This window comes from Lepidochelys kempii, chromosome 2 (assembly GCF_965140265.1).
Source record: "Lepidochelys kempii isolate rLepKem1 chromosome 2, rLepKem1.hap2, whole genome shotgun sequence".
Classification (NCBI taxonomy): Eukaryota; Metazoa; Chordata; order Testudines; family Cheloniidae; genus Lepidochelys; species Lepidochelys kempii.
In genome coordinates, this window is record NC_133257.1 from 80,095,278 (window position 1) to 80,112,253 (window position 16,976).

At 39.2% G+C, this 16,976-nt stretch overlaps 2 protein-coding genes across 8 annotated transcripts in view; one reads left to right on the forward strand and one right to left on the reverse strand.

Annotated features, from left to right (window-relative positions):
- The window catches only part of KCTD1 (potassium channel tetramerization domain containing 1), a 145,993-nt gene that overhangs the window by 122,032 nt on the left and 6,985 nt on the right, over window positions 1–16,976 (forward strand). For all 6 annotated transcript variants that reach the window (XM_073331337.1, XM_073331338.1, XM_073331339.1 and 3 more), the window contains exons 3-4: window positions 13,367–13,511; window positions 15,670–15,975. In XM_073331337.1, coding sequence (XP_073187438.1) covers window positions 13,367–13,511; window positions 15,670–15,975 — 451 coding nt within the window. The remainder of the gene's footprint in view (window positions 1–13,366; window positions 13,512–15,669; window positions 15,976–16,976) is intronic.
- Window positions 6,170–16,976, reverse strand: part of TAF4B (TATA-box binding protein associated factor 4b) — a 176,607-nt gene continuing 165,800 nt past the window's right edge. The window contains exons 16-17 of one of the 2 annotated variants that reach the window (XR_012157235.1): window positions 6,409–6,488; window positions 6,170–6,256 (exon numbers count right to left, since the gene is read on the reverse strand). The gene's annotated coding sequence lies outside the window, so the exon portion shown is untranslated. Of the gene's footprint in view, window positions 6,293–6,408; window positions 6,489–16,976 lie in introns of both variants that reach the window. The other variant, XR_012157234.1, reaches the window with a different exon arrangement.

Genomic DNA, 16,976 nt, shown 5'->3' on the forward strand with positions numbered 1-16,976 from the left:
TCATTAATGCAGCACCTGCCCTTTCTTCAGCAAAAGGGAGACCCTGTTACCCCTCTGTGTAGGGTGCATCAGATTGCATCCCGTTTCAGCTTACTGAGGTTCTGGCTACATTTCTCCCTGCATCTCATTTATGCACACCCCACCCATGGTCCCCCAAAGTTGTGAGACACCTTGTCAGCCTCCTGGTGCAGGCTAGGATGACTGTCCATCGCTCCAGGAGGAGAAAGCTGGACTGGGGTTAGGGAGCAGTGCTCTGCAATTGTGGGGCCTATTTCTGATCCTTTGTGAAGTTATTCATCGGTGCAGGGTTCTGGGCAGTATCCACTGACTCCTTAGACTCCTTTGAGGGCCAGTGAGTTCTATCAGGGGTCCTACAGACAACCGCCTTCTTCGCTACACACCCCTGATTCATCCCCAGAATGCGTCCATGCTGTGCACTGAAGGAGGCCAGGGTCCTGTGGGAAAAATAGTATGCAATCACAAAACTCAAGACTGTATCATAATGCAAGCACACAGGAGGGCCCATTTAGGGTTGCGCAAACAATCCTTAATTTGAGTATTTTCTAACTTCTGAGTGTTTGATTTTACAATCTTAATGTTCTAACTGGGGGCGGGCGGGTATAATTTTCCAAGGTTTTAAAAAAGCAAACTGGAAAAAAACAAATTGCGTTCAGTGGCATCATATTGACACCCACATGGATCATCAGCAGGGTTGGAACCTTTAGATCCACTGCCCAGACCTCCACTACTTGAACTAACAGAGTAGCTGAGGTGGTCATTCTCTGTGTGGACCTTCAGTAGTGACGAGGACCTGCTTTGCCAGTGGGTTTCACAGATAGTTGCTAACAGTAGAGGAATGGTGAGACTCAGGAATTTTGGGTTCGATTCCAGGCTCTGGAGGGGCTCTCCAGAGAAGGTGCTCACTGAGGGGCGGTCTGGAGGGGCACTCACTGAGAAGCGGTGCTTTGAAGGGGAAACCGTCGCGTCTCTCTGGCTGCACCTGCTCCTCCTGAGTCCTCCGCCCATGTTCGCTGGGCCACATTCTGAAAGGGGCTTTAGAGGGGGGGTTGGATAGGGGGTGGGGTCCTGGGGGGCCTGTCAGAGGGTGGGGGTATGGATAAGGGTTGGGGCAGTCAGGGAGCAAGGGGGGTTGGAGAGGGGGTGGGATCCTGGAGGGGCGGTTAGGGGCAGGGTGTCCCAGGAGGGGGAGGTCAGGGGACAAGGAGTAGGGGGGAGGGGTGTTTTATGGGTTGGGAGTTGTGAGGGGGGCAGATAGGGGGTGAGGGCCAGGCTGTTTGGGGCGGCACAGCCTTCCCTCCTGGCTCTCCATTCAGTTTTGGAACCCCAATGTGGCCCTCAGGCCAAAAAGTTTGCCCACCCCTGCACTACAGCATTTCAAATAAAGTTTGCCAGGGTTTTTAACATGGACAAAACAACATATTTTCCCTAGCCCCCTTCTCAGAAATGGCTGAACTGTTTTTGGGTGAAATTTGAAAAAAAAAAAAAATCAGCTGGAGGCAGATACCCAGTGTGGAAAATTTCAGCCTAAACGGTTAAAAGAGTGGCAAAATTATAAGCAACTGAAAACAGGGTCTTATAATGGGAGGTATGGGGCAACTTTAATAAAAGGCAGTGCTACCAGATCCTCTTGTAATAAGAATTTGCATAATGCGTGACCTTTAAACTGGTTGGCTAGTTTTTGCTGAAGTATGTAATTTTTGTTGTGATTTATGCTCTACAAGAAACAATTCTTTGAGTAACAATATCATCTTTGCTTGCATGCCAGTTCTAGAGCAGAGGCTTGGGGATTAACCAGGGAAGGTTTTTAAAAGTTCCTTTCTTGTTGGTTTGATTTGCTAGTTAGTGAGAGGCTTTGCTGCTGCCTTAATTCAGCAGGTGGCTTTTTTCTCCATTATGGGGTAATCCTATAGGATAAACTGCTAAATCAAGCTTGTGATCCATTGCACAGAGCTAAGGGGTTGCAAAATCTTACCCTCATGGGTTTAACTGTGGACACAGTTTTGTGTAACTTACAACAGGAAAGGAATGTGCATTCTTGCCATATCTGTAGAAGCTCCTCTTTAGAGAAGAGGAAAGGAGGAAGAAATGGTTAGTGAGAGGAAACTGCTACTTAAATAGTAATAGACGGAATTTCTAGCTGAGTGGCTAGGCAGCCCCAGTTAACAGAATCATGGCACTAGGAACAAGGAAACTTAAGTTCTTTATGGCTCTCTTACCAATGTTGTCATTTTATGTGTCCAGCACAACTTCTTCCTGAGGCAGTGTGACACCCAGTTCTTTAATATCCTCCTCGAAAGGGGCAAAGTCAGGGTTGTCTGTGTATGCTGTGTGAGAAGCATTATTTTTAACTCTGAATTATCTACTGTTCTTGAATTTTAGACTTTTTTGTGGTTTTGCTGATTCAGAGGTAACTGTTACTCTCTTTTAGCTTTCATTTTTAGTAGCATTAACTCTCCAGTGTCAATGTAGAAGTTAAGTGTGCAAGAGTTGAAGCTATTTAAAGATAGACATTGTTCATGTGTATATTTTTTAAAGGCAAGTTTTGTAAACTAAGATGAGAGGGGGACTGGACCAAGTTTTGTTTTTTTTTAATATGATTTCTGAAGTACAGTTCAGTGTTATAATATCAATGATTGCAAAAGTGGCTCAATATCCTAAAATACACCAGATAGAATAGTCTCAGCTAGCCAGAGCACATGGATGCTATTTGTTAATGACTCGGTTGCTTGATGATTTTCAGTAATTGTACAGTACACACTCTTATTTCCCTACCATCCTTTGTATTGTGTACACTGGCAACAAACTTGACCATCTAAATTTCTGTTTCATAAACCTGATAAAAGAAACCCTTCACAAATTATTAGCCTCAAAGTAGCTAATTTGGCATTCCACTTGAATAATTGGAGGGTACTTCCTGATAACTTGGTAATATCCTGGGCAAAAGGACATGGTGGTTGTTACTAAGTTAATAAGAAGCCTCCCTCAAGTTATATTCTAAATAACACACTTCAATGGAATTGGATTTGAATTTAGTAAAATTCTCTTGGCAAGCAGAGTATTTGTTAAAATTTCTGTGAAATGTTGTTGTAGCCAAAGGAACTTGATTACAAAAATGTGGCTGGAGAAAGTATTTGCATGATTGATCAGTTTAAGCAATTTTATGAAAAAATGTTTTGATGTGTTTTAAAACATGAGGAACTTATGAGGCATATTTGCAAGATAACAGGTGTTATAGGCGATGTGGACCCTTATGGTTTTGGTTCTATTCTTCTCTTCATTAGATCCAGTGTGCAGGAAACCTGAAAAATTAGTGGGGAAGGGGACAGAGCATGAGAGCTGATCATAGATAGCAGAGTATAGAATGTACCCCTAGATTACTTACTTGCCTAGTTTAGAGGGTAATTGTATATATTCAGGTCGCACATCCTGTTGCTTTTGTTCCTATATTGCATTTTCTATATCTCTACGGCACACATGGAAACTGACTGAAATGTATGGCGGCAAGAGAGGGAACTCAAATGGGAACCAAAAGAAACTCAGCAAAACTTTTTTTTTTCATCACCTAAAGTTTTGGAATGCTGCTCTGTGGCCTTACCCTGAATTTAATGGCTTGCCTGTGGGAGATGGCTTCCTTCTGCCCACATATGTGGTATTCCAGCCATGAATCATTAGTTCTTAGCATCCCCTCCCATCTACTCCTTTCACTTCTACAAATGGGCATCAGAGCTAGTAAATTTATATTCCCTTACTTGGCCACAAGCATTTTGAAATATCCCTGTAGCGATTGTACAGAGCCTACTTTCTGCAGCCTACCTCTACTAGAAATTCTTCCATCTTGGTTACTACACCCCTACCTGTGAACTTTGCACTAATATGTCACACAAGCCAAAGAGAATTGCTGTACTTTCTCTACTTCAGGTAACTAAAGGTAAGTAAATTCACCATCTGGAGTGAAACACTATTTTAGTTTGGCCAGGATATTAGCAGCTGGCAGCATATTGGTGACTCTGAAGTAGCAGAGCTTCCCTCCCATTCAACACTCATGCTTGGATCTACATTTCTGAATCAAGAACCTCAGCTCTTAATAAAGGCACAGCTAGGTGGTTATTGCCAGTGTGATGTCAGTGTCCTAGGTTGGTAGATCACGTGTTAAACGGTGACACTAGGGATTTGACCTCTCAAGGAAAACAAGCTATTTATCAAGCAGCTAGAAACTAGGGTGCTTCGGTTTTCTTTTGGGAGGGGCCTCTTCCCGTTATTGCTTCGTCCCACTTGAATTCTCCCCAACATTTGCTCCAGTATTGTGTCCCAACTTTCCTCTTCTGTTTGGTATAACTTAGTTACTTGCTCACCTCTACATCTCCAGTCTTGTCTTTATTGCCCAAAACTAATGAAAAAGTCCTTCTTTTTTGTTCTCTCTCTAAGATATGGCGCATTCTTCTGTTGTGATTACAAATGTGTGGCTCAATTTATTCTTTTCCAATTAATGTGACAGTTTGTCCATGTGGGTTAGTTCTACTAGTTCATTTTATCAAATATTTTGTTTGCATTTGTCTCCTGTAGGTGCTGCTTGTGATGTGGCAGATTATAGCAAATGCCTTGTTTCATTTTATTGTCTCTGATGTGTCCCCTAATAATTTCACCTTGCTCATCATTTCAGATCTCCCGATCTGGGGCTTACAAACTATATTCTGCATGTAAGACTACTTGCCACTTGAATCTTGAATCTATCTCAGTTTCTAATGAGAATTGTATAGCCCCCTGTGTTGACCTTTGCTTTCGATATTTCTTTTGCTTCCACATTTAAATAACAATCCTACAATGTTTGAAATGGCCTTTGTGTAAAGTATTCTTTAGCAAGATGTCTCTGTAGAGAATTCTTTTAAAAACTCCCCCTGAGTTTTCTCTATAACATTTTCTTGTATATCTCAGCAGGGGTGCTGGAACAATTTGTATAGTGGGGGTGCTGAGAGCCACTGAACCAAATTGTAAGCCCTGTATATAATGGAAACCACTTCAAGCCAGGGGGTGCGGCAGGACCTATGTATCTCGGTGTTTAATACTCCTTTCCTGTCCATAATTGACTTGTTGGACCTGATGCTTGCTTGCTCTCTGCTGGCTTTTTTATACAAACTTCATCTCTAGGGTAGTTAGTTTTTAATACACTGTTCCCTCACTGCTCTGTCTCTTTATACTTATTGCATTCATGCCTCTTCTGTTAAGCTTTAGTCAATCTAATAATGTAAGACCTATCTATTCCAAGGAGATCTCCAGGACTCTCAAACTTAAAACCTTCAGTTATACATAGAGAGGCAGAGATGATTAAAATAGAAAGGGTTAGCGTAATATTCACAGTGAAGGGTTACAACTGACTATCTGGTTAAAGTTATGTTGTGTATTTTGTCATTGAAAAATGCACATTTCTGTGGTTGCTTCATGTTTACATGGCATCTTTGTCATGCAGATTGAGACAAATCTCCCTTTGCATTCAGTCATTCTGGAAATGTCTGTGAGATGAAAAGCAGATTGTTGAGATGAAAGCAGTCCACTGTAAAACAACTAAAAACTCAGGATCATATGGTTGTACCAAGCTTAAATAGTCTAGCTGCGCATTTCTCTCTGCCGTGAATGTCCCTTGGTATGTGCTAGCTTCTAGGAGAGTATCTTTTTATGGCCAAACAAACAAACACAAACAAAACCCTTCAAAATATTATTTAAACTTACTAGGAAGTAAAACTAAACTGCCATGAAATGAACACACACTTAAATAGACCTGATTTCTAATTTGCTCTTACATAAATTGTCTTTGAGCACTTAACAAAATAGAACTACAAAAAAATTAATAAAGATGACATGAACTAATATAATGGTTGAGCAGAAATAAAAACCCATTGCCAATAATCCACTGCCTCAATAACCAACTTCAAAACAACTGTACGTAAGCATTCCCCAAAATGATTTGATACTGAAACTTACACCCATTTATCTTTTAAGGCTATGCTGTGCTCACTCAGGTGACTCCAGTAACTCTAGTCTCCTGAGTAAGGTTGAGTATGGTTTGTCCCTAAATGCTTTTTTTGAAGAAATTTTTTACCATCCAATATGTTAATTTTAATGAGATAATTATTTTCATCAGTGCTCTGCTCCTTCACAGCTCTTCTCTTCCTTCTTTTTTTATTCTCCAGCAGAAATCTTTAATATTGATCATGAAGCCTCAGTCAGTACCATCAGCATGCTGTAGTGTCATAAACACAGGATTATTACTTCATTGCTGGAGCAAGCAAAAGGAGAAAATAGGCTGTGAAGGGAAAACCTTTGGTAAAGGGACACAGTCACCTTGAGATCTAGACAGTTTGTAAAAGAGTTGCAGTAGTTCATTGTACTCACCCGCCTGTGGATTCTGCCTGCCAGTTTTGTGGCTTAAACAGTTGCATTCCTAACTTGCAGTTTTCCCTCTTCCCCATTCTCTGTGCAAGATGCAAAGGAAAGAGAAAACAGTGATGATGACTATATAAAACAAATCTTGTGACGTACAAAGGAAATAACTTTTTTCCATTATTGTTTTGTCATAATAATCTTTGGTACTATCTATAAAATAGAACATATACAGTTTTCAGTCAGATTGATTTTTTTGTTTTTTTAGTTAATAGTGTTGGTGGAAACAAAAGTATATTCAGTAATAAACTTGCATGCCATACTTTCGTTCTGCAGTCCTTGTTTTGTGCTCGTTCTACTTTAGACCAAAAGTAATGTAATGATCCAAATACTTGTAGACAATCAGTGTTTGCTTCTGTTTCAGCCTCCTATGTTTCTGTCTAGTATAGAGGATTTTTTGTCACCTGTAATCCAGTGAAGTCACCAATCATCAATCAGCAGGATTGTATTATGTTATGTTATGAAATCTGTGCCAATGTTCTGTTTTTCATTGGCACTGGCCATTTTTTCTTCTTCCCTGAATTCTCTACTGAGGCACAAGACACTAGCAGAAAATCAATTTTTTATAATTTTCCTGCAGGCGGGGTATCAGCAAGGCTTTTCATTTAACAGCCAAACTGGGGGTTGTTTTTTGAAGAAGACAGGTGTTCCTTTTAGTAATGTCACCTTCCATTGCTCAAATGTCTGGATTTTCTTGAGAGAATCACAGACTGAAAATTCTGTTGTGTGCTTGTTCGTGGGGGAAATGTCCTCTAAAGTACATACTAGAGTAAAAGATTGGTCTCTTCTGTGTCCCATCCCTCCTTTCCAAAAATAATAGTGCCGGTTTTAGGCTCTGCAAATAAAACTCTCTGTTTGAAGTTGAGTTTTAGAGTAGATTTTTTTTTTCAACCTTAGAAGCAATAGTTTGCTGTCTGTGGAATATGATACTTAAAGCCAGAAGAATTAACTATTGCTCTTTGATGGTCACCTTTTCAACCCATGGGATGTTAATTTTCCTTATATACAGAAAATTCCAGTCTAACTTTTAATTAAATATGTTTTAAGCACATTTTCCTCTAAATGTACTATAGCTTTTTTTACCCTTCACCCTTGCTATTTGGCTAAATCTGTATATTATTATCAACTTGCTTTGCAAGCTACCTTCAAACCGCTTCCGTATTTTGAAATCCATTCATCTGTTGTTAATTTGTCATAAATTTTTTGCTATCTTTGCTGATCATCAACTGTGTGTTTTTAAACCAAGATTGTCAGGGAGCATGGGGTGGAAACCATATCTTCCTATCTTTCGTTGGAAGTGAAATTCTAATAAACATAACTTCAAAATCCTGTTTCATGCTAGCAGACTGATGTCATTTAAGCATTATAATTTCTATGTCAGACCAAGCAGAAGGACAAGCTGAGTTATAGGTGAGAGTTTATTCAAACACTATTCTATTCAAAACCTTAAGTGCAAAAACTTCACAGCATTGTTAAAGGATGGCTCTTGGCTTACCTACACTCTTTCAATATTTAATGTTTAGGTTTGTGTGTGTGTGTAATTTCATGCACATAATTTTTTAATTACTACTTTAAAGTAAAATTTGCAATTTCTGTTATGGGACTTAGGGTGGCTGGGGGAGCGCTGCCTTGATGACAAATCATAAGCTTTTTGGAGCAGGGACCATGTGTTGTGTGTTTTGTAGAGGGCCTAGACTAGGTGTTCTCAACCTACTTCCTTCTGAGGCCCCCCCAACATGCTATAAAAACTCCACAGCTCACAACTATTGTTGTTTTTTGTTTGTTTTTTTTGCATATAGAGCCAGAGGAAACCCTCCGAAGCTAAGTTGCTCAGGTTTCGGATGGCGGGTGTTGGGTCACCGGGCTTCAAACCCATGTGGTGGGGCTTTGGCTTTCTGCCTTTGACCCAACAAGTCTAATACCAGCCCTGCTTGGTGGACTCCCTGAAACCTGTTCATGGCCCTCCGGGGAACCCCAGACCCCTGGTTGAAAACCACTGGCCTGGACAATGGGTGTTTCATAGAATATCAGGGTTGCAAGGGACCTCAGGAGGTCATCTAGTCCAACCCCCTGCTCAAAGCAGGACCAATCCCCAACTAAATCATCCCAGCCAGGGCTTTGTCAAGCCTGACCTTAAAAACTTCTAAGGAAGGAGATTCCACCACCTCCCTAGGTAACGCATTCCAGTGCTTCACCACCCTCCTAGTGAAAAAGTTTTTCCTAATATCCAACTTAAACCTCCCTCACTGCAACTTGAGACCATTACTCCTTGTTCTGTCATCTGCTACCACTGAGAACAGTCTAGAGCCATCCTCTTTGGAACCCCATTTCAGGTAGTTGAAAGCAGCTATCAAATGCCCCCTCATTCTTCTCTTCTGCAGACTAAACAATCCCAGTTCCCTCAGCCTCTCCTCATAAGTCATGTGTTCCAGTCCCCTAATCATTTTTGTTGCCCTCCGCTAGACTCTTTCCAGTTTTTCCACATCCTTCTTGTAGTGTGGGGCCCAAAACTGGACACAGTACTCCAGATGAGGCCTCACCAATGTCGAATAGAGGGGAATGATCACGTCCTTCGATCTGCTGGCAATACCCCTACTTATACAGCCCAAAATGCCATTGGCCTTCTTGGCAACAAGGGCACACTGTTGACTCATATCTAGCTGCTTGTCCACTATAACCCCTAGGTCCTTTTCTGCAGAACTGCTGCTGAGCCATTCGGTCCCTAGTCTGTAGCGGTGCATGGGATTCTTCCATCCTAAGTGCAGGACTCTGCACTTGTCCTTGTTGAACCTCATCAGATTTCTTTTGGCCCAATCCTCTAATTTGTCTAGGGCCCTCTATATCCTTTTGACTGTTCCTGGTCACTTTCCCCTCCTCTAAGTGCTTCAGAATTGGTTCCTTGGGGACCTGCTCCATGATTTTTCATCCTGCTCTGGAGCCTAGATGCTCCTGCATTACAAATAACTTAGGGCAGAAGTTGTCAGAGCAGCTCCCAAGGAGAATGCAGATACCTTATAATATTTAAAGTGTGTGTAGGATGAAGAGCTGTCCGTTACCATTCACTAACAGAGGAGGCCCAGCTGACAAGACTGTAAAATAAATGTTCCTTCTTTGCCCCCTTCCGCTGTAAACCAGCATATTAGAAGGGGCCCTCTAAGCCCTATCACAGGTGGGGGAGAGCAGGCATTGCTTGAACCTACCAGGTATCTGGGAGGTGGCAGTGTCTGCAAAGCAAGATTCGGCAAAGATTTTTACTGCTCAGCTTCCAAGGAAGCTAGAATGCAGAGGGAGGACGGAAGGGAACAGAGCGTTTTCCTTGATCTCAAGCACAGCGCAGTGCTCCTAGACACAACTGCTGCAGTTGCTGCTTAGGGGCATTAAGTTCGTGGCTCCCGTTCCACACATTATCAGATCAATGTTCAGAAGCCCCTCCCTTGATTTGATTTTTGAGGGAGGGGAATTGAAAAATTGCAAATTTTATCTAAAAATGAAGTAGCTGTTAATTCTTACAAAAATATATCTGACTGGAGTTTGCAGTCTTTCGCTATTAATATTAAAGTCTGGTTCTGTTCTGGAAAGTAATTATAAGAATGGCACTCTGGGGTTCCATGTTTACTGTTTCTAAGAGACTTGTAGATCAAATGTGCTACTTTTTAATACAGCTTTTCTAACCCAGCAGACTCAACCTCGCAACTTGAAATCAAGCTGGGTTCTCTGTTTCTAATCCTGGGTCATCATTGTCAGTAGTTAACAATTTTGCAGGCCAGATTCTGTCCTCGCTACCAGTTGTAATTTCCTAACCAATTAATAATGAAATAAAACCATACGGTTTCAAATATTTAATTAAAATAACCATTCTGCAAAACGCTGTTTGTGAATATCAATTTGATTGGATGATAAAAACAAGTTATACTTAGCCATGTTTACACACACTGTGCATTCCAGTGTGAATGCTAAGGTCACAGGCTCAAAATGATGATGAAAGTGAGTTTTAAAGGCATATTTTCACCAGCACACTTTCACGCAAACAGTCACAAACCTGGCTATAAATTATGCTCATCAAATCAGTGAACAGAATCTATATTGTGTGACCAGTCGCAACTTGAATTTTTGAGTAGTGAGCCAAATAGTAAATAAAATGCATGAACAAGTTTGTTGAATAATTATGAATAGAAAATTGCTGTTGCAGCCCAGGGTGGATTGATTTAAATCAAATCTTGTTTTACATTTGTACTTCATAGCTATTTTCAGAAATGTAACTATTTTCATTGGTTTATAACTATTCACACATATTGATTTGCAACTAAATATAGATCTTACACTAAATTTGGTACATCTTTTTGCTAACCAGGAGGATGCAAGCAATTATATAGCTTAATATTTTATTCAGATTCTTAACTTACACAATTTTATTGTGTTAAAAGATGGTGAATGACACATTTCTTATTTACTAGATAATGACTAAATTTTTTACTCATGATTTATGCCAAGCTGTATTTGGTAGAAACTGGAATTCAATCAAAATGCACAAAAACAGCATTTTAATATTTTTTATTAGTTAAGTAAAAGTGCCTTAAATCTGCTGAATACAGAAGGGGGAAAGTGTTTATCAAAACATATTTTGTGTTTAAAACTGATGTATTAAATAAAGAAAGTAAACTGATTTGTTTCTGGTCACCATGTCCTTCAAGATTTTAGAACTAGTAGATCTCATCCTCTCATATCTAGTTTTTATTCATAGATTAGAAAAGGAAAACAAACTTTCCTGCTTTCTCAGCTCTAAACTGCTTTCTGAACTTTAAATGAATTAATTACTAAACTGAAGTAGTTGAATAAACTGAAATGAAGAAAATATTCTTTCTGTGCCTGCAGAAGAGGCTACTGCTGGCACAGGCTTGTTGAGCATTTCGGCAAATTCTAGTTTCTGGTGCTTAGCTTTTACCAGTTCAGTGGTTTGACTTTCTTTGAAAATTTTGCCAGCAAACGTGTTCTGTTGAATATTTTTTTATTTAATTTTTGATTTTAATAGCTTATAATTGCCATAATTTCAAATGTAATTTTAAATTAGTTTTTAAAAAGAAAAATGTATTTTCTTTAAATTAAAAAATCCAATTTAAATTAGCAAAACTGATTTTAAATTAAAAGTATATATTTTTTAAAATATCATTTATTTTTATTCCTGTTATGCAATCTTTCTTGAAAGAGAAAGAAGCAGAATTCATTCAGTAAGTTATGTGTTACAAATTATTCACTCAACTGTAATAACAATGATTACCTCAGCCTAGGGCATTTCCTGCAGAACTTTAAATGACCATCTAAGGTTAATGGTCCTCTGTTTTTCTTCAAGTTGTCATCTCTCCAAGCTGATCAGAAAAAGCAGGTTAAATTTGAATCCTAGCCTGAATATAGTGTATGTCACTGAGATATTTGCTACTTATTCTGTACTGGTATGTGATTCATTTTAAAGTCAGTTTATTGCTCTTTGTATAATTTTGAAATGGAATAGATTTTAAATGTGGGTTATGATCACGAAATGCTTACACTGTTTGTCTTATTTGTTACCTAGAGAAACAAGGTGAATGAGGAAATTTATTCTATTGGACCAACTTCTGTTGGTGAAGACACGCACTTTTGAGCTTATGCAGACCTTTTCTTTATTGGACCAGCAGACGTTAGTCCAATTAAAGAGAGTACCTCACGCACCTTGTCGCTTTAATATCTTGGAACGAACACATCTAAAACAACACTGCATACAACAATGGAAGTTATTTGAGATCTAATAGTTAGGGACGGGGGAGGGAGGGGATGGTTGTTCCTGCTATTACTATTTTAGTATGAAAACAGTCTCTGTAGTTTACATGTGGTGACTGTATATTCCAAATGGAAAAAGAGATTTTGGCCAGATGTACAGAGTTTTTGTTCCGGTTTAACTTTATTGATTTGGAAACCAATATTGTTTCAATTGGTATCACCTCCTGGTATGACAGTTATAACTGGTATAAAGGTGCTTATACCTGTATAGCTTATACATACCTTTTTTGTACCAGTATAACTTCCACATTAGGAGCTTGCATTGACTTAGCTAGATCAGCTTTAAACCAATATAAATAAATCGGTACAAAAATTGTGTGGAGATGAGCCTTTATTTCATTAAGAAAATGAAAAGGTAGAATTTGCAGAATACAGCAAATTGCAACAGGGCTCTAAAATTGTGGGATCGCAAATCAAGCAAAGCCCCGATTTTCCTCCCTGAAAACTGTCCATGTAACATTTCAGACTTATGCAATATTTGATGCAGCTCTGTTCACAAAAGTGACCTTAGGTGAGTTTTAGTGACTAAATGTACGGACATGCGCACTCACTCTTTCTCTTTGAAAAAAATTCTAACACAGCATGAGGGATTTAGCTCAAACTTTACACCCCTCTTCCCCTCTCCCATCAAAAAAATATTTTCCTTAGACACCAAACCTAGAAAATTTCAGACCTAAAGGTTAATGTTGCGGGAAGATTAAGCACATGAGATTTGGGAGAGGGGGATGTTATAAAGGTGAACAAAAGTGCCTGTAGCTTGCTCTAAAGTTAATAGGCACCTGTTACAATCACATTAAATTTCTACTATGAAATCTCCTCACCCACTATTCGTATAATTTATTTAATTGTACATGGTTTAACAAAAGTGTCTTGAAGTTCCAATTTCTGTTATGTAGCTCTCCCTAGTAAGCAGTAGCATTCCTTAAAGGCCAGAATCTGGAGCCCTTACACTGAGTAGTAGTTACATGCAAAAATAGTCCTACTGAAGTCAAGGAGCTACTACTGTGAAGGCATTGAACTGCTCATGTGAATGTTGGTAGTTAATGGCTAAAATGTGGTTTGTAATTTGACCTTGATGATCGCCTCTTTTCCTCTCCAGAATTGGAAGGCTTTTTGATGGCACGGAGCCTATTGTTTTGGACAGTCTCAAGCAGCACTATTTCATTGACAGAGATGGGCAAATGTTCAGATATATCTTGAATTTTCTACGAACATCAAAACTCCTAATTCCTGATGATTTCAAGGTGAGATTTTAAGTGACTTAAGTGTGTTTGAAATTATTCTGCAAATGTCTCCACTCCTCAGAGTGGGAGTGTAATTACACTACATTTAGGAGTGTAATTAAAAGTCTACGAGGCAGGAGTGGGTTTTGGAGCATTTGACAATGCTTTTAGTCACTTGGCAGAAGTAAGGTTTGTCTCACTAAAGTGACATCCGTTGGCCTTTTCTTGAATGGTATTAATGCTAAGTTTTGCCTTCCTGACTGTAACATAGTATAGCTTATGCATTAAACTATATGACCTCTGCAGAGGGTTCCCCATCAATTCTCCTTCTTCAATTAAAAGGACTCTGTCCTGTGATCACAGGTTGACACTGGAAGAATGATGTGTGAGTCCTGACAGCCAAAAGTAAATAACGTTAAAATGTGTATAATGGGTGAACTGCAGAGTTTCATTTTCCCTTAACCTCTGAGAGAGACACATGTGACTTGTTCTTAGCATCTTTGCTGAGAAATCAAGGGTGAGTTCTTGCAACCCCATTATCTAAGCCAGATATTTATCAGTCTGGTCTAAGCTTTTTTTTTTTTTTTTTTTTTGAGAGAGAGTGAGTTCTTTTAATGAAAATTGTGAAAATCTTAGAACTTCCTGTGTGGGGGGAGGGTCATCAGTGAAATGCAAACTAGAGGCCACAGATTGGCTCAGAAGGGATCTTTATCATCCTTTCTCCCTGTGAATGTACATCTGAGTATGCATTGTGTTCCGCCATTACATGCTTACATAAGGAGGCATGACATTAGGATGGGATAGGAAAGATGACATGGAAGGCAGTTTAGAATGTTGTATAACTTTTTGTTCATCTTTAAATGCATGTAACCTGTTGAGCTCTTTTGAAAATCTGGCCCTAATTGTTTAAGTAGCAGGAAAATTAATTTGCCTGGCTGGTGAACTGAACATTAGTTTCAGTTTAAGAGCTGTATTGCAGGAACCTTTTGAATAATCTCTGATATCAACACGCTTATCCTTTTTTATACATATCTAGTATAGACCCGCCTAAGTAACATAGGTATCTAAAGGCTGCCTTCTTCATAACATTAATAGTGCACTCTTGCAGAGTAGTTTAATACATAATTATATTATAACTCTGCTGAAAATGAAAAAAAATACGCTCTTGACAGCACGTTCACTGTGGTGTTCAGCAGGTCCCTTCTAGTCACGTTTTGAGTCTTCTAAAAAGACGCATGTTTAAAGCAAATAGCTCTCCCTCTTCAGGACAGATGCTTGGGTTAGTTGATGACTCTCATTTAATTATAAATGCAGATGGACAATTATCCATTTATCATGTGCCTATTAAGCATTGTCTGTTGCTCAATTTCAGTGCAATATTGACCTTGTTACTACTGCTCCTTTGTTGTCATTACATTCCTCTACCTTCCCTGATTCTCACATTGGTTTTCTTCACCCAGACACTTTTTTCCCAAATACATGCTTTAAACTAAAAAAGATACAGCAACAACAAAATAGAAATATAAAATTTGGAAGCAAGCAAACCTAAGAGCATCAGGTCTATTTGCAATGCTTCAAAATGCATTTTCTATTATGTTTGAGGCAACATAGCAAAAACAATACTGTTGACAAAATGGGATATATTCAAAATATTTAACTTTTAAACTGCAGTAATATATGCAAATCACTATGCAAATATCTGAATCCTTTTACTTTTAAAAAAGTTGCCGTCTTCCTCATTTACATGCTTATACCTGTGCCTGCTAGTATTGCTGTAAGACATGATGGATCCTAATGATGGATTTTCTGAATCCTGATTTAGTTCTGTTCCATCTGTTCAGGGAGGTTGTCATTTTATGACATCACTATGGGGATAAAAATTTAGAGAAAGGTGGATTGCGACAATCTGATGTGCTCCATAATACACACTTCTTTTTTTTTTAAAAAAAAAAAAGCAGTAAAAAACATTTTTCTACGTATTATTTCAGTCAGTAGATTTTAAGAGACCGTTTTTGCTTGTTCCTTAACTGTGCATATAGTAACTATGAAACGTGTAGAAGTGGTTTCAACTCTCGAGCTATCCTAGCCTCTTTGCCAGAATAACCGTACAAATAAGCAGTTACTGTATATTCACAATGCATCTTATTTAGTTGTGCACAGTAAAATATATATCTTTCAGGACTACAGTTTGCTATATGAAGAGGCAAAGTATTTTCAGCTCCAGCCCATGCTAGGTGAAATGGAAAGATGGAAACAAGATCGGGAGACTGGCCGTTTTTCAAGGTCCTGTGAGTGCTTGGTGGTGCGTGTTGCCCCAGATCTTGGAGAGAGGATTACGCTGAGTGGCGATAAATCTTTGATAGAAGAAGTTTTTCCAGAAATTGGCGACGTGATGTGTAATTCCGTCAATGCTGGCTGGAATCACGACTCCACCCATGTCATCAGGTTTCCATTGAATGGATACTGTCACCTCAACTCAGTTCAGGTACGAAGTCATGAGTGTATCATTTTAAAAGTAGACCAATGATTGATTTTGTGCCAACGGACTGACTCTCTTTACCTTAACTCCAGAAGGTTTCAGTAGGCAAAAGCAACTGGGGACTTTGAGGTGGCTAGTAAGAATAGGTTTAGTTCCACAGGTTAGGGCTGACTTCCTTAACTTATTTCACATGTATATTTCCTAAACATCCTTGCAAAAGAACAAACATTGCTGAAACAAATTACTTTGAAAACCATACAACTTCCCCAGTGTTAGTCAAGTGTTTTGTGTTTGATCAGGAGCACCCTGGTGCATGTGTTGTGTTGCCATTTATGTTTTGTGTTGGATGTGAGATCTATTCTTTCTTCCTGTTCTATGAGGAAACATCAGTGAGGACATGTGTCTGCTTCTGACAAAGTGGGGCATATTTATTTCAGGGTCCATGGAAACATGCTGATTTCTTCCTGTTGTTCTTGGATATTTTTTCCATTTTATTATGAAATAATGAGAAGCAATAGTACATAAAGTGAGTCGCCTTGGTGTAAAATAAATCTGTCCTGAAATGGCTGAGGAACCCTGAGAGATAAATGTTAGCAAATCATGCACATTGTGTAAAGAGTTGTCACTTTGGATGGACTATCACCAGCAGGAGAGTGAATTTGTGTTGGGGGGTGGAGGGTGAGAAAACCTGGATTTGTGCTGGAAATGGCCCAACCTGATGATCACTTTAGATAAGCTATTACCAGCAGGACAGTGGGGTGGGAGGAGGTATTGTTTCATATTCTCTGTGTGTATATAAAGTCTGCTGCAGTTTCCACGGTATGCATCCGATGAAGTGAGCTGTAGCTCACGAAAGCTCATGCTCAAATAAATTGGTTAGTCTCTAAGGTGCCACAAGTACTCCTTTTCTTTTAGCAAATCTAGAGTAAGTTTGTAATAAACTAGTCACTTGCAGTGTTCTCTCCCTCATCCCCTGGATTGGTGACAGTAAGGAATTTTCTTCTTTT